Consider the following 18,167-nt stretch of genomic DNA (forward strand, 5'->3'; position numbering starts at 1 on the left):
TTTTTTTTTTTTTTTTTTTTTTTTTTTTTATAATATTTATTTATTATTATTTTAATTATTAATTTTGTTAATAAATAAGAAATAAAAAAAATAAAAAAAAAATATAAACTTTGCTTTGCTTATCCTTCCCTCTCTCTTCTTATTTTAAAGCGATAACTACTTCTTTGATAGATACCCATTTTTAGCTCTCTCTCTCTTTCTCTCTCTCTCCTCTCTCCTCTCTCCTCTCTCCTCTCTCTTCTCTCCTCTCTCCTCTCTGTCTCTGTCTCTCTCTCCAGAAGGGCAAAACCCTAAAGAACCGTTTACACCCACCCAAGTAAGCTCTCTCTCTCTCTCTCTCTCCCCTTCTTTCTCTTTCTCTCTCCCCTCCTTTCTCTCTCTCTCTCTCCCCTCCTATTTCTCCCTCTCTCTCTCTCTCTCTCGAGTTTGAATATAAGGGTCCTTCTTGTACTATTACGCCTGTTATCTGCAAACCAATATAAATATGCATTTGCTTCTTCTCTTGTTTTTGTGAATACCAGATTTCTATTCTATTATTTTCTTCAGATCTGTGGTTTTTCAGATTTGCCTGCTTTCGAAACCCTAATTTCTTCCGATTTCTGCATCATGGATGTCTGAGATCTGATGTTTTCTTTACTTCCACGGTTTTTTTTACTGTTATGGATCTCTGTTTAGGGCTTCTATTTTGCTTCCCATGTTGTCAATGAGAACAAGTCTTGATTTTCTTTAATTGGTTGTAATCTTCGAATATTCGAGTTCAGGACCTTGGAAATGAGATCCGAACCCTAACTCTCTTGATTGTAATTTTTTTTCTTCTCTCGTCGGCTCTGTTGAATTGAATGATAGATCTGGAATCCTATTTAATCACCAAATATCTAGAAACAAGATTGATCTACAAAATTAGTGTTCTAGATCTTTCCATACCAATTTTTCATCGTTCCCTTTCTCTTTACTTGTCCTGTTACTTCTTTTCCTTTCCCTTCCAGTTTTGGGTCTTTTTTTTTCTTTGTTTTGTTTGTCTTCATTTCAAAGCCATTATTATGATGTGGTTCAACAATCGCCATCCAAATACTGTTATTGGGAAGGTTCAAAACCTGAGGACTTTTCTCTTATTGATGTTATGTTTGATATGTAGTTCTCATGGATGATGATGCATTGAACATGCGCAACTGGGGATATTATGAGCCGTCCTTCAAAGGGCATCTTGGCCTGCAGCTCATGTCCACTATGTCTGAGCGGGATATAAAACACTACTTACCAGGCCGTGATCCTTCTGTTATGGTTAATGCTAACGGATCGTTTCATCCTCGGGATTGCGTCGTTTCTGAAGCACCGGTACATATGAACTATGTGAGGGACAATTGGGGAGGTAACCCCAGAGATAGGTTTCTTAATATGTTACCTGCCAATCACAATTACCCTGTTATTCCAGAGACTTCAGGAGCTCACTCCTTGCAGATCTTGCAACCACCCTCTTCTTCTAGAGATGAAATGGCAGGAAGTAGAGTTGAAGAGCCTCCAGTGAAGAAGGAAGGTGGGAAAGCAAAGAAAAGACAGAGTAATGAGGCTGGCCCCAAAACCCCCAAAGCTAAAAAACCGAGGAAACCAAAAGATACTAGCACTGCTGCTGTGCACCGTGTGAAACCACCAAAGAAGAACATTGATCTTGTTATAAATGGGATTGATATGGACATTTCAGGTATTCCAATCCCTGTCTGCTCCTGCACTGGAGCTCCTCATCAATGTTATAGATGGGGATGTGGTGGTTGGCAGTCTGCTTGTTGCACTACCAACATATCAACTTATCCTTTGCCCATGAGTGACAAAAGACGTGGTGCTAGGATAGCTGGGAGAAAAATGAGTCAGGGTGCGTTTAAGAAGGTACTCGAGAAACTAGCAGCTGATGGCTATAATTTTGCGAACCCAATCGATTTGAGGACTCACTGGGCGAGACATGGTACCAATAAGTTCGTCACAATCAGGTAGAGAGACTAATTCTGTTGGTAAGTTCATGGTTACATCGTCTGCTTGAATTGTGTATACTTCTGCAGAGCTCTGCTGGTAGTTTGTAGTTCATGAGTTTTATTAACATTTCATAATTGTTTACAATATTTGGACACTGAAGTTCTTTTATTTATTTTCCCCTAGCTTATGTGATACGTGCAAACAAACCAAAAAATTTATCTGGATGAACTTCCATTTATTTGAGATTCCTTTTGAAAGTATTCATGTTCTTTGTTCCATGTTGAAAATTAGTATCAGATCTTCCTAGATATTATTGGAGCTTCTGACACTTGCCCCTCCTTGTAGACGATTAGTGAAGGAGGAGGGGTAACACAGAAACAACATCTTTAAGTTATCAATGTTCTGAAAACTCTCAAATCACAATTGGGTGATTTCATTTTAGATCTTTTGGAATTGCTTTATCAGAACCCAAGAAATTGTTGAACAAGCTTCAAGTTATTTGGAGTGAAGTTGTTGGTTTGCTTTTCTTGATTTGGATGTTGGCTGTTACATATCCTCCCGTAGAAGCAAAGTTGAAGTGTCCTCCTAGACCTGTGTCTTTCTCCCTGACCAAGCAAGCTCGCATTATCATGAGCTTTGTTAGATAAGGTAGTTTCCCATTGATTATCTGCGATTGCACCTGTCTGGGGCGATCGGTAGAAACGGAACAGAGCATGTCAAGTCCTGACTCATGTTCGAGGGAGGGGGATCGACCAGAACATGGCTAAAACACACCTGAATTATTATGCATCTCCAAAAGATAAATAATCTAAAACAAATGGTTGTTTTTGTTTGAGGGAGATAAATATATACAGAACTCATGAAACACTAACAAAATCCACACAACATTGTGGTCGCAATCCCTATTATATCAATCTTTCTATTTCTTCAACATACAAGACATTAGATGCATGGTTTTGAGCTACTTATCTGTTATTGTCCCTACCTATTTTATAACATACAGGGGGCTGGCTACTTGCTAAAACACTGTCTTTTAAGCCTTCTTCTAGACCTGTTAGTCGCAATCCTTCCTTGAGTCGTTCTATCAGTTTATAATTTGTTTCATATTCACAAGGTTGCTGATTCATCTATACGAATATCCAGTTTGTGACCGTTACAGCCTTCCTGCAGAGATGATATATGAGCTCCTGGTTAAAAGCTAATTCATTCACAAGTAGAGCGAAATTGGAAATGAAAAGAAATGTTTTATCCTTCCTTAAACGTTAAACATAAATATAAAAAGCATTAAAACAAAAGAAATGAGCAGTGAGTATAACATACCACGATGCATTGAGATTTAACTCTGGGGAGGGGAACCTGTGTCAGATCCTTCATAAATGGAAGCATATGACATTGTATCATCCCTGGACATTGCCACAAAGTTCAATGGTGCAGTAGACAACCTCCTCATTTCTTTGAAGTATCCATTTTGGCGACCCGAATATGATCTAGGAGTCAAGAGCTCTGGGGTCGCTCCACCAACAGAGTTTCGTCGAGGTGTGGGTGTCATCGATCCATTCGCATTCGCTCGATATCCATTCGTCTTCCTAAAGCTGTTGCTCCTCCGAGGACTGGGTTTAGATCCGTACATAGCTTCCTTCTCAGTGAGAAGCATGTCTTGGAGTTTCTTTTGATCCTGAGAATGGAACACTTTCTTTTCAGGAAATGACAGTAAAGAGAGAACTAACCTGATAGTTCAAAATAAGAACATAAATAAAAGTACCCACCCTGTGTCTCCTCTTCTCCTCTTCTCTCTGCTGTCTACTTAATTTATAGTCTTCAAGTATCGCCACCAATCTCGCCTGAAAGAAGATGAACTAATGAGCTTTCCAATGCAAATTATGCAGCAGATGCCCAAAGAAACAGATGGTTTAATTCTTACCCCATCATAGAGAAACATTGTCTTCCTTTCATCTTCCCAGGCCAACGTTCTGTTTATCAGATTATCAACAATAGCTGAAAACAAACACCACTTGATTGTTAAAATTGATCAACCCAACTAAGTTTAAGGACAGAATGTTCCACTAATTGTTCATCCTGATATGAAGATAAATTACTTCCTGGGTAAAATACCTGGGATTTTGCTAACAGTCACTCTCGCTCGCTCTGCTCGTTTCAGATTAACATGTGAACCTCTCCCTGCATTGTAACGATTCTCGTCCTGCGACTCAAATGACAAGATGTTAGTGCAACAGAGAAAGCATAAATAATCACGTTTGAAGATAAGCAAATCAAGTAGAAGAGTTCGTAAGGTAATCGACATCTTTCGGATGTTGCAGGCAAAACCAAACCAAAATACTCAGCTTACTTGATTATACTCTTCAAGCCATTTTTCTTCCTCACATGCTGATAGCCAACGGTCTACTCTATCCATTATTTCTTTTCTGCTGGTGGCTTCTTCCTTCACTTTGACGATTTGCACTTCAATGTTTGCAAGGAGCTCAGAAGGATCTAGCAGTCCTGTAACACAAAAGGCATGTACATTAACCAAGTTTCTATCTCGCCTGACGACGTGATCGAGAAATCGATTGATGAACAATGTAGGATTTGATTACCTGAATCTATCAAAGCATTTGATTTCTCTGGAGCTGTGCTAGGATCTGCTTCAATGTGAGCAATTCTACAAATCTCCTCTAACTCAGACCTCCTCTTCAGTACGAGTTGTTTCATTCGACCCGCTTTTAGTTGAGTTAACCTCTCAACTTCTGCTGATGCCTAGAGACATCAAAATATGAGAATTTTCGTTTCGAAGTCGCCATGAAAATCATATTTGAGAATGCTTCAAACCTGTTCAATTGTCTCTGTGGAGAGAAGACCCGGTTCGGTGACTTCTGTTTCGGATACACGCATGATGGAAGTAATCCGCGAAAATTTACGCTTTTCATCATGTGAAGAATCCATCAAATTCCAAAGCTCAAATAATGATGTTAAAATGTCCTTCAACTGCAGGGTTGAAGCAAGTTATAAACTTAGTCGAAAAAACATGACAAGAAATCTCGAGCGACGACGTGCACGAGTTTTACCTTTTGGATTCGAGTTTTCCTTTCTGTTTTCAATGTAAGAATGGTGTGTTCTAAGCCTTCCAATGTTCTATTGCTGATATTTGTAGCTTGTTCGACGCTCGTTCTTTCTAAGCTCGGATGCACCTCGCTAACGGTCTGGCCGAAATCCAAACCAAGGACGCCACAGAGAGAATGGACTTCACTAACATGTTGCAAAACCTTATGAAGTCGATCAGACTGCAAAGAATTTCATGACAAATGCAAACAATTCAAAACTATGACAGTACCCTCAGTCATATTATATCTTTAAGTTTCTATATCCAAACCTTCTCCTTCTGTAAGGTGCAAAGATGTGTTTGATACTCATTAAGCTTTCTCAAAGACAGGTCTGTTTCTTCCAAGCTTAAAGTACTGATGTTCATGTGATCATTAAGATGGTTGCTATACCCCGAGATCTCGACGCTGAACTTCTCGATTTGGGCTTTTATATCAGCAAATTGTTTCAAACGCTCTTCTTTCTTCTTCATCAATTCTTCTACTAAGGGAGTGACAGAAGCAAGCTTTTCTTTCAATGTTTTGGACCTCTTCTCAATTTGACTCTGCCACCAAAATGGTCATCAACAAACTAAGAACAATCACGAGAACTCAAACTTAAATGTGCTCCAAGCTATGAGGAACAAAGATCTTTACCGGAGAAGATAGTTCACCGAGAGCAGCCATCAATGTTGCAACCTCGGCCTCCTTCAATGCAACGGATTGATGGAGCCGCGCCTTGGCATTTGCAGCTTCCTCCACCTTTCTCCGGTACACTTCTAAGCATTCCATCTCCAATTCTAGGAGCATGCGGTCTTTGTCAGCTTCACTCTCGCCAATGTCGTTCCATATTTGCTGCACTCATAAGAATTGAGGTGAATTACAAACATAAATACATCGAACTACTACCTCCCAACCAGCTCAAGAACTGAAACAGAGAAATTTAGGAGAAAGCAAAACAAGAGAAACAGAGAGGGAGAAGACCCCAAAAAGAAAATTTTTCAAAAAGTACAAAATCAGTCTCATGTCTCTAAAAGATTGATTAGCGCTAGCAGCAGGTAGCTCATAGCGCCGCCAAAGAACCCATCATGAGCCCTTCACTGAGAATCTCACAAACCCATCATTGTGAAGCAGATTAGAAACAAAAGAAGGAAAAGTGGGAGAGAAAAGAAGGCAGTAAAAAGAATAAGAGACCAACCTGAAGTTCCCTGAGCAAAGCATTACAACTAGAGCTCGTGCGAAGACTGGTAAAAGGGCTACCAACAGCCAACATCTTTCTTTTCTTTTCTCTTCTACAGATTTCAATTCCACCGCTCAAGAAATTCCCCAAATTTCTCGAGACCCAAACAGAAATTCCTCAAACACTTGTTAACTCAAGTGGGTGTTGATTGTAGAATGAACTAAAAAACAGAGGAAGAAAACAGGACACATTCTTGAAACAGCCTCTGTTCCATCAGATCTGAGTACCCAAAAGGCATTTCCAAAGAGCCCATCTTCATATCTCTATCAAATTTGCTTGGCTTTTCAACAACCCTTCTTCTTTCCAGCTAGAAATTGAACAAAGAATGGTAAAGAAAATCTCAAAGCAAACACCCAAAAGGAAGAGCACAGAAAAACAGAGAAAAACGACAGACAGAGAAATGGGTAAAGTATCAGGGGAAAGAAATCATTGCCATCATTATTAGAAAAAAAAAAGATTATATATATATAAGTAAAGGAAAAACTACAGCAGAAATAAACAGAGCTTTTAAAAATAATAAAAAGAAGAAGAAGAACCGAAGCAAAGCAAAGCAGTCGATATATAGAAAAAGGATAAATAAAGATGCAACCTTTTGGAATTTGGGGGTTGTGCTAAAATGCACCGACGTGCAGTTAACGGTAACAGATTTGGTGGTGCATTTTAGCCAAATTTGTAATTTCTAAATTTCTAGGGTTTGGTTTTTGGGTGAGTCACAGTGCACTTGAAAATTAAAAAATAAACATAATATTTTATTAAAAGAAAAAGAAATTTTATTTTTTAGTATTTTTATTATATTAAATAACTGAGAAAATCAACCACCGCTTTTCAACCTAGCGCGTGTGTTGTACTGCCAAATAATAAGAGCGAATGCATTTCAAATATTAAACTGGCGCGTGGATGTGTTGAGAGTAGGCCCTTTAGTAGAACAGTTCTTTTTTTTTTTTTTTTTTTTTGAGATAATAAATAAAACAGTTCATAGTCAGTCATGTTGCTGTTTTGATTTAATTTTCTTTTTGTAATGTTTTAGATATCAAATAAATAATTATTATAGAAATTAAAAAAATTAAAAGGGTTGTGAATTGGATTACATTGATTTATCTTTTTGATTATTTGAGTTTTGGGAAAAAGAATTATAAAATTTACGAAAGAAAAATGATTAATTTTGGGTCGCCCCAAGTAACCGAAAATTAGTAATTGATTATAAAAAAAAGAACGTCATTATCTCAACCAAAGTGAAAGCTTAACCTACGTTAATAATACAATTAATTTCCAAATAAGACCTTAAAAGCATCACATCATTCATATCTCAAGTTAATCTTTGATTTGAATTTTCAATTTATATGGTTAAATTTCTTTTAATAAGAGATGGAGATCGAACCTTTCGATCTCAATTATTGTAGAGATAACTCTAATTATATAATTAATTAAGTTAATTACATGGTATCTAGATTTCTACCTAATTGGCGTAATTATTATATATTTTTTAATTTCAACTTATGAGATAAAATAATAACACATGAAAACAAGGAGAGAATAAAACTAAACTAACCATCGCTACCATGACGAAGGTTGGAAGTAAATATATCAAATGAACGTTTTTTTTTTTCCCTAATTTAAAAATCGGGAGGAATTTAAATTAATTTAATTAGATGCAACTTTTCAAGTTAACGATGGAGTAAACTCAAATTAAAGAAGCATTGTTTTTTAATTCTTGTAATATTTTACCGGGTAGGTTTATAAATTTGGAAGGTCATCAGAGTTCTATATTGATTATTTAATGAAAAAAAAAACATAGATATATAAGCAAGAAACGCTATACTTCCATATATTTTTGTGTGTCTGGATAAATAAAAAATTCTAAACTTTGATGGGTTTTAGCATTCGAGTTTTGGATTGTAGAACATAATTCAATGATATTGAAACAGTGAGATCCGGGTGTAGAAACCTCTCAAAAGTATGACGATAAAATGAGGCGAAGAAAAGGAAAATGATTGAATTCAAATACAACTCTAAGTGAGTTGGCATGGAAAGAAATAAGTATAAGGTGGCATTGAAGGGAAACATTAATGATTCTCAACCTTTTCCACAAAAAAGAGATTAAAAAGACAATATTTTTTAAAATCAGCAATTAAATAAAACCCTTTTTCTCTCTCTCACCAAATTCTCAAATTCCTAAGTTTGTTGATGGCTTAAATGAGAGACAAACTTATAATGTTGCACATGGAATGGAATTGATATTAAAAAAAAAGCCTAAAGTTTTCATTTAATTTCCCCAACAGAAACTATAGGTATGTCAAAAGTTGGAGAGGGCCTTAGAAATTAACATTAATTAAGGAAACACATAAATGGGAGAATATATATATATATATATATATATTTAATTCGTTTTCATAAAATCAAAAAAAAAAAAAAAACATTTGATCAATTATATATGGAAGAATTTATACTTTTTTTCCTTTTAGGAGGAAACGGTTACTTACTATCATAATTGTTTACAAAGTCAAAGGTTTAAATGTTTTAGTGAAAAAATAATTACCTTCTTACCTTTTTTTTTTTTAAATATATTTCTAAAAAATTAATTAAAACAAATTCATTTATATTCTTAATGTTTGTCCACTTGAATCCATTAAATTTATAAATATGCATCCTACTTAAAAAGAACATATATATGGTTATCACTCAATTCACCAACTCGATTTCGACATCCATGCGCTTGCACATGACTAACTCGTCTACACGACCTGTTTAATTATCCCAACCCGACCATGACCTACACCCCCTCTTTAGCTTTGGCTTCGGCTCAGCTCGACATAACTTAGCACAATATGACGGCTTTCTTCAATGCATTCAGCTTGATTTGACAATTTTGACCATCATTTCCTACCATTTTAGACAATTCCAAAATTGTTTTTTTTAACATTATTGGAAGCGTTTGGTGTCAGCATGACCATTGTTTAGTCGATTCAATTTTTTTTTTTTTTGAGCTAAGGGTTTGGATTAATTGATGTCATTAGGTGAATTAAGTCCTTTAAGTTGTGCTAACCCAATATCGTGAAGTTATGTATGTTAACCATAAAAGATATGTAAGTATACATATGCATGTCTCATAAGAATGTTGATAAGGAATTCCTGACCGGTTGAATTTAAGAACTCTCATAAACATCTGGATATACAAACCGGTAGTTTACTAATGCAAAAAAGACTCAAACCAATTTGATCTCATTCCAAATGATTGCAACTCTCCATAATTTGACCTAACAACATTGTCGAAGAATAAGACTTTTATATCTAAATATATCCAAAAACCTTAAAATGACAAGAAATCACTCAAAAAAAAGTAAGATTCGGATTACATGATTGATTAAATATTTAAGGCAATAACACTGTTTGAGATTCAAATCACTTCACAAGCAAAATCGATTATGTCTAGTTTAGATTATTACAAATATGAAACCTAATCTAAGTAGAGTTGTAAAGAAATTTAATCATTGGTTAAAAGAAAGCACAAATGCACTTTTTACTACCATTTTTACTTTCCATGAGTCATTTTAAGAGTTGTAACCTTCGTATTTATGACCATAATTAGTCACTGTGTAAATGTAATCTAAAGTAAATAAAACTCGCTGGCCAAATCGGAGCACGTGCTATAGTTTTCTTCTTCTGAACCCTACTCTTCTCTCTCCTCTTTCATTTTCTTCTTTCTTTGTTTCCCTTTTTTACTAACCATAGGTACTGGATTAGGGTGCGAGGCTAAAATGACCAAAATGTCCTTGCGAGTTGACTTTCACCCTTTTTCTCAAATTTTTACTATTTTTTTTATATAATTTTGACGAGGGTCTAAAAATTTTCTCAACATTTTTTTTTTTGCTTCCAAGTCATCTTGAAGTTTGGCCTTTAAGATCTCATTCCCAAAAATTTAAAATAAAAAAAAAATGGATAAATGAATCATGCCAAAACTCAAGTGTTACATTATTAAGGGTGAAATGAGAAAAACCAGGTTGAATTTGATGGAGTATGACAAGGGTTTTCATATCATGTTGGTGTGTTGGTCCCCTTTCTCTAAGCCTTTCCCTCCACAACTTTGCTCACCATCGCCATATACAGATGTGACATTTCATCTATCTAAACGCCTATCTCTCTCCCTCTCTAAAATTTTATTTTATATCTAAATAAGTTCGCAGTTAAGTTGATTGAATTTTTTCAGGCCATCAGTTTTGTTGAACGCCTCTCATATTCATGAAAAATATATATATATATAAAAAGAATGAGATGAATTTAGAGGACTTTAAGGTCACATTATTGCATTAATCATATGATTTTATGAGGTATTCAAAACCAACCTACTAATTGCTTTTAGACTATCCATGCCTATAATAAACTCATCAAACTCGAAAAGTACTTTCGAGAATTGAGAAAAGATAAGTGGATAGATACGAAAACTAATTAAATTATTAGGGGTTGGTTGGTTATAAATCATATCATTAATTGGCCCACACACACATTTTGAAGATTACACAAAAATTGGCTTGGTTTAGACATAATAATACATTCCTCTAAGTTCGGTCACATTCCGTTTGACCTTATCCTTACTATACCCACCATATCAAACAAAATTAAATGCCCATAATTAAGCTTAATATTATTAAAAAAACAAACAAAAACTACATATTTATTTTAAATATCATTCAAAGCTATTCTCATGTTAGACCCATAATTTAATATATATTATTAACAATAAAAAGAATATGTTACTCTTAAGGCAACAAAAACAAGATTATCCAAAACCTAAAAAAAATTAAAATGTCCGAGTCTTTAAATTTAGAAACTCAAATGCAATCTATCAAAAGTGTATTTTCTCTATATTCTATCATTCAAATTCCTTCCAATTCGATATGGAATGTGACACCGGAATAAATTAATTATACAAAAATGATTTACCTGTAATATAAAACGAGAAAGTTATTATATTTGCCAATTATATTTTATCGTGGCAACCAATTTTATAGCTTATTATAATAAATTAGCTTATGATCGTTGAGTGTGTCTTTGTGACACTCGAACAAAGGAGGATTACATGAATGAACCAACATCTGAATAATAGCGATCTTAGAGATGGAACAACTCATAAATATTTAAAAGAATTAAAAGCTATTACTTATATCAATAAAGTATACATTTTGCTTAGGTAGGTAAGAACCAAAACATGTTGAAAAAGACTCGTGTGGGTCTATAAAAATAGTGGGTCCAACGTTGATGGAAGTTTGAAAAGAAATGTGAAAGAGGGGGTTTAGAGAGGTTATAGTCAAAGAAGTACCAAATTTAATTTTGAGAGTCAAAGAATTGGGAAATTGTGGTCATCCAGGCAGCCCAATTCTAAACGCAAGGGGATTAGTCGGTGATGCATGTTATTTTTATAAAAAAAATATTTCATTTAATAATAAACACACGTGGCATTTGTCACAACCTATATTAGAATGTTGATTGAAAATATTATTGAAACCTTGAGAAACTTATTAGATGACATTAAATTATAAAGTGATTTAAAAAAGAATGTACGAAAAATATAACACGAGCGGTAAATTGGGATTCTATAATTGCAACAACAATAATGTTTGTTATATTAATTTTCTTGGATTCTATCCACTCCACCTACCCAATAATTTTATGCCACGTTAATCATTTCTGTCCCATATTTTTGTATCCATAAAATATATTATATTCCTCATTTTACAACTAATATCTCTACATTTCTTTTCTAAATCTTACCATAAAATAGCCGCGTTACTCATTTTGCTTAATAATTAATTACACCTGTTGAATGAAGTCAATATTTATAGAAACGTATATTTACTATCATTGACTTATCTATGACGTTTAAATAAAGAAAAGATACATGATGAATCAAGATCATGTTCATATAAAATTGATCGTGTAAAGACCCATGTTCAGAATTTGAATTCGAATTCGACACTTGATGGCCTCGGTGTTTCCCTGCATCCTATGCAACAAGGTCACGTTACCAATTCTCACTTTATAAGAGTAAAGACTATCCACATAGACCAACATGAGTCTTTCCCGTTTGCTTTGTTCTCACTCACATACATTCCAAGAAATTTTCTAAGAGGTCATTTAACATAGATTTGCTCCGAGTAAAACACGCTTATCCATGGAATTTCATTAAGCCACCAAAAAGAAAGGTGCACCCTATTTGCATAGATAATAACTTTCATTTCTTGTAAGCCTTTCTTAGTTATCATATCATTATAATCACTCTCATTTAGACATTGTCTTAGTTCATTCGTGTACTTCTCATTTATTCAGATGTCACAAACCGTAAGAACATATTTGATACTTATTATCTATACCAACAACATGTACCTTTCTTTTTTAAGTTAAACATGTTTTGTTTAAAAAAAATTTATGTCAGATATTGTGGTGATGTCATAAGAAATACAAGAATTATAAGATATCTCATCTAAATTCTAAATCACATACTATAACATTATATAATCATAAATTTACACAAAAAATTGGATGGTTACACTATTTTAGATTAGGGTGTTGTCCAAACATATTGAAAACAAGTCAAAGTTTATTTATTTATTGATGTATTTTTTGGGTTATATATATATATATATATATATATATATAGTGGAGGCATTGGAGGGTGGAAAGTGGTGTTGGATGGAAACTTTTGGCGGGACCCATTGTTTGGAAACTTTGGATACAGCTTGCATTCCGCCGACGATAGAGCGAAATAAAATTAAAGAAACTTTTGTGATAGCGATAAAGATCAGATTCAATGGTGTCAGAAAGGAGGGGGGGGCAGTGATTGCGTACACCCCAATGTACAGTTTGTAGAATGGAAGATATGAGATCATGATTTGTGTTGGGCCACCTGATCCTCATCAGATGGTGCTCCATTCCCCACACATTTTTGTCGGTTTTCTTAGGCCCAATTATTAATTCATGGGCCTTATATCACTTATTCAAGTTTATGAATTAAACAAATCCAAATAATGGATTACTCAATTTGGGATAAATAATTGGGTTCACCCTTCATTTGCGTTTGTATTTCTATTAAACTTCTTCTCCAATTTTGAGATCGTGTTAAAGATGAAGAATGTGATTTTGTGTGATTTCGAACACTTGCTTTTTTTTTTTTTTGATTCTATATGTGGTTTAAGAGATTAGTTTCTTAATATGCATGAGAATTATTTATGCTCGGTTGATGGCTGAGCTGTAACAAAATTTGTAGAGTAGAAAAATGTGAGAGTAAGCTTTGATTTCCAAGTCCATCTTCAATAGGGACAATGTAGAGAGAGGTTGAAAAAGGAATAAGAGAAAACAACCAAACTAACAAAAGAATATACAACATTTTCAGCTGCAACAAGTATCTAAATCTAACCATATATATATATATATATATATATATATATGTTACACATAATGTGGATTCAATTAAAAATTAATGTCATTTAAGGTGGTTTTTAAAGATCGATTTATTCTTGCATACAAAATCGGCCGTGGAAAACATCTCCTCCTCATCCTCCTCTTCGTCAACGACAAATGGAGCATCAGAATTATTCAGTTGCTCAAATCGGTTCGACAAAAAGAAACCCCGCAAAGTTTTCAAATTTGTTATAGTTCCAACTTCTGCGGTAAAAATGGCCATAACAGGTCTATGATCGGATAGATTTGATTCCCCTCGGTCGTATGATACTTGTTTTAACCCCTTTCCGTTCCATATAATTCGGTCGCACCTGAATTTCAAACAAATTTTGCGTTTTAGATTCGTTTATACGATAGAAAAAAGAAGGTTAAAAAATGGTAGTATACCAAGCAGGGGCTCTCCTTTTTTCAGCTTTGAGACCATGTAAGTCTCCATAATAAACCTCTGAATTTGGATAGTATTTGTAAGTTGGCCCAAATTTGATGTTCCCTTCTTCCCATCCTTCCAATACTTGCCCATCCATCATCTCCATCTTTAGCTTCATTTCCAAATTTAAAAAACAAAAAAACTTTAATTAAATATATAAACTTTTTCCATTTTGTTTTCTATTTCGACCAATTACACGACTCTTCTCGAACTACACTATGTGCCCAATAGAATCCGTGACTTATTTGCATCTTTAGCAATCCTCTACTCAAACCACACGGTTCAACATGACTCGTCCATAATTCTACCTAATGAAAATATTGTCTCATACCCATAACTTTTCAAAAATTAAAAACTCGTGTTTGACATTTAGCACATGATAATTCATTTCAAACTTATAATTGAACTTACTTACTTGATCGTGTTGTAATAAAGTGTCCCAATCCTTTCTTTCGACCAATAATCTCGTAGTTTCTTCGGGTAGAGAAATTCTATAATTCAAGTCCCCAAACAATACCACTCGACTGCATCCAAGGAAACATAACATTGATCAATTTTATCATATTAACAAACATATCTATAAAAAAAACAAAATTAAATCAATTTTTATGAGTTAGAACACTTATTATTTATATTAAATTACCATTTTCATGGTCATTAACAGATAATATATTTATTTGTAGAAAATACAAAGGAATAAGGACAATTTGAGGTTAAGCAAGCAATAATGGAGCTGACCATATATTTATTTATTTATGGATTTAATTTATATTAAATTAGGTTCCCAGTTAAGCAATTTGTCAGTTCAATTAAACAGTTTATGATTTCTATTAATTAATATAATCTATTAAGATTAAAACCAATTCATATGATTTTGTATATATATATTATTGTCGGTTGAGTTGGTGTTTTTTTAATATTAATTTTGTCGAAAAGTTGATGGCAATGGAGCTTACTCATGTTGGAGTATTTTCTTGGGCAAATCAAGAGAAGGGCCCTTTGGAAATGAAGTGCGACATAATATGTCACAAACATTATCGTTTCTGTTCTTTTCATCTCCTTCTTTGCCTCCCGAAGCCAAATGAGTGCACACAAAACAGAAGCTTGTTTCATGCAATCGAAACCTTACTGATACTGAGCCCTGAAACCAATTGGTATTAGGGTTTGAATCTTAATGGGTTTCTACAAGGACACTAGTGATGGGTATTACCTTGTTGCCGAGGCAGCTCATGATGCCGCACCCAATGCATGACACGCTTGGACTTCGAATGAATGGATGGAGATCGCTTCGAACCCAAACTGATATCATTATCCCAACCATTTGCTTGCTTATAATACACTTGAATGTTTGGTTCACTTTCTTCTTTAAAGCTTCTCTTATCATTGAATTCCATTGTGAGCATATTTCCCTATTCTCTGATCCAAACACATTCGAGGCTTTCAATGGCACTATTTCTTGGAATCTGCATGCATGTAATTAACAAACCCTAATCAACATTTACTGTTCTATTCCGGTAAACTTTGGCATATAATCTAATTCAACTATACCCTAACCGTCCAAACCAAACCCACTACTAATAGATATCGTCTTTTTTGAATTTTGAAGTTTTGTTCGGGATCTCACATACCCAAATTCAAAATCACAAAAGAGATAACGTAACCGTCCAAACCCAGTACTAGCAGATATTGTCCTGTCTGGGCTTTCCCTCTTGGGCTTCCCCCAAGATTTTTAAAATGTGTCTGCTACGGAGAGGTTTCCACACATTTAGAAAGAATGCTTCGTTCTCCTCCCCAACCGGTGTGAGATCTCACATACCCAAATTCAAAATCAAGAGATAATGTAACAGCCCAAACCCAGTGTTAACAGATATTGTCTTCTTTGGGCTTTCCCTTTCAGGCTTCTACTCAAGGTGTTTAGAACGCATCTGAGAGGGAGAGGTTTTCACACCTTTATAAAAAATGTTTCGTTCTCCTCCCCAATCGACAATAGGCAGAGGTTTTCACACCCGTATAAAAAATGTTTCGTTCTCCTCCCCAATCGACATGAGATATCACAGATAAACAAAAACAATCCGAAAGTAAAAAGTGAAGTTACCCAAAAACATAGATGTCACAAGAAATGTCCACCCAATCCTCCATGTCCAAATCTTGATTTGGTGCAACTCCTCCAACATTCCATGTACTAACAAAAACCCTAACAAAAACAAAGGAAAGAGACATAAGTTTGAAGATGAAATGGGGAAGAAATGAGGCATATATGAAGCAAATATTACTTGTAATTTTGGATGGGAGGCTTATAGAAGGCATTAGGGAGTGAAGAAGATTGAGCAAAGAGTGGAATTTGAAGCAAAGATTGAGAAGTGTTGTTGGATGGAATATCAGCCACAAAGCTATTGCTACCCAATCTCTTCTTCAAAATCTTATTAGCAACCAATCTTGGCCACATGACCTAACAATCAAAAACAAATGGAAACACCAAAATCCTTACCAAAAAAAACTCATGCAAATACAAATGAGAGAAAGAAAGAGAGATAGAAGGGTTATTACTTGTCCATGCTTCCCAGCCATGGAGTGATGAGAGAGACAATTGAAGAGGTAGAGAGAGAAGAAGAATGTGAAGAAGAAGAAGGATGAAGAAAAAAATAAGAATTGGGAAAGGTCGCTGTTTGCAAGTTGTTGGTGATGATATTGCTTATTCTTTTACTTATTCAATCCCACAGGCAACCAACACATAGGTGTAGCTTGGGGTAGGCTTGCGTTTGTTTATTTATTCTTAATTCAATTTAGTAAGTACAAGTTGAAGAAGGGTTCCTCCTCCTATACTTTGAATATTCAAACCACCTTTTTATTGCCTCACTTATAGGGAACATTCTTATCTTTACTAACTCATCCTTACTCGTTAGAGTTGGAGGATACGTTTTTAGAATGTTTCTATAACGTTTTTAGATCACTACTTCACTAATATAAAAGATTTGACCCTCGATTATATACCTTATCCAAAGTCTTTTAACGTGTATAGAGTTATTTAAGGCGTAAGTTCAACGAGGAACTAGAGTTGCTACTATGTACATTATATAATCTTTACATCGAAACATTCTTTTAAATATACTAACCTAAAGTCTAGTAAAAATAAATGCAACTACCCTATGTAGGCTCTATTGTAACAGCTTGATATTGTTCTTTTTGGATTTTCTCTTTTGGACTTGCTTTTAAAGTTTTTAAAATGCGTCTGCTAGGGAGAGGTTTCTGGACCCTTATAAAGGATCCTTCGATCTCCTCCTCAACTGTGTGGGATCTCACAAGGGGATTAGAACACACTTTATAAGGATACGGAAACCTCTCCCTAACAGACAAGTTTTAAAAACCTTGAGAGGAGGCCCGAAAGGGAAAACCCAAAGAAGGCAATATCCGCTAGAGGTGAGCTTGGGTTGTTACATCCATGGTCTTTGATGCGATGTCTCCATCAACTATACAGGAGTGTGTTGCCTTTTAAGTAAAATATAAAAATAACATGTGACTTGAGTATTGTCTTAACTTAATGAGGAAAAAAATGACCCATTTTTAAAAAAAAATACATTGAGTAGTTTTGTTTTTTAAAATGCCTGTCAAAAATAAAATATGTTTTCTTGAATAAGTTTAAATTGAATACTATAAATAAATATATACCTTGACAATGACTAATTTATATTGCTCCATCCATTTTGAAATTTGTCTTTTATTACCTACATTTCTCGTAACCCTAATTTTCTTCATTTTTGTTTTACTCAAATATATTTATGTTATTTTTAATATAACTCAGTTCAAAATGCATATTATACTTTTGTTTTTATGGAGGTCGGTAATTTAAAAATCAATTATTTTCTTTATTTTTATATTTTCTATGTTAACTTAATATATATATATATAGATCGTTTAAAATAAAAATAATTAGGTGTATTTTTTAACCGTTACTTTTTTGAGTTCAACAATTATGGTAATTATTTTATTTTTAAATTTAATTATAAATATT

At 34.3% G+C, this 18,167-nt stretch overlaps 3 protein-coding genes across 3 annotated transcripts; 1 reads left to right on the top strand and 2 right to left on the bottom strand.

Moving 5' to 3' along the window:
- Positions 1 to 152: 152 nt before the first annotated feature.
- Positions 153 to 2,213, top strand: LOC111444968 (protein BASIC PENTACYSTEINE2-like). Its single transcript, XM_023083125.1, has 2 exons — positions 153 to 316; positions 1,136 to 2,213. Exon 2 carries the CDS (start codon positions 1,141 to 1,143, stop codon positions 1,984 to 1,986), a length of 846 nt encoding a protein of 281 aa, XP_022938893.1. The 5' UTR covers positions 153 to 316; positions 1,136 to 1,140; the 3' UTR covers positions 1,987 to 2,213.
- Positions 2,214 to 2,725: 512 nt separating this feature from the next.
- LOC111444967 (65-kDa microtubule-associated protein 6-like) lies at positions 2,726 to 6,754 on the bottom strand. Its single transcript, XM_023083124.1, has 12 exons — positions 6,238 to 6,754; positions 5,697 to 5,894; positions 5,333 to 5,605; positions 5,028 to 5,243; positions 4,792 to 4,947; positions 4,560 to 4,719; positions 4,313 to 4,464; positions 4,078 to 4,165; positions 3,887 to 3,960; positions 3,732 to 3,806; positions 3,286 to 3,640; positions 2,726 to 3,129 (listed from the first exon to the last, which is right to left on the bottom strand). Exons 1-11 carry the CDS (start codon positions 6,310 to 6,312, stop codon positions 3,302 to 3,304), a joined length of 1,806 nt encoding a protein of 601 aa, XP_022938892.1. The 5' UTR covers positions 6,313 to 6,754; the 3' UTR covers positions 2,726 to 3,129; positions 3,286 to 3,301.
- Positions 6,755 to 13,577: 6,823 nt separating this feature from the next.
- On the bottom strand, positions 13,578 to 16,776 carry LOC111445370 (type IV inositol polyphosphate 5-phosphatase 9). Its single transcript, XM_023083709.1, has 8 exons — positions 16,706 to 16,776; positions 16,432 to 16,607; positions 16,254 to 16,352; positions 15,369 to 15,621; positions 15,115 to 15,299; positions 14,574 to 14,682; positions 14,119 to 14,270; positions 13,578 to 14,042 (listed from the first exon to the last, which is right to left on the bottom strand). The coding sequence occupies exons 1-8, from the start codon at positions 16,724 to 16,726 to the stop codon at positions 13,754 to 13,756; spliced, it is 1,284 nt and encodes a 427-aa protein (XP_022939477.1). The 5' UTR covers positions 16,727 to 16,776; the 3' UTR covers positions 13,578 to 13,753.
- Between the last annotated feature and the right edge of the window lie 1,391 nt (positions 16,777 to 18,167).

The sequence above is a fragment of the Cucurbita moschata genome, unplaced genomic scaffold (assembly GCF_002738365.1).
Source record: "Cucurbita moschata cultivar Rifu unplaced genomic scaffold, Cmos_1.0 Cmo_Scf00007, whole genome shotgun sequence".
NCBI lineage: Eukaryota > Viridiplantae > Streptophyta > Magnoliopsida > Cucurbitales > Cucurbitaceae > Cucurbita > Cucurbita moschata.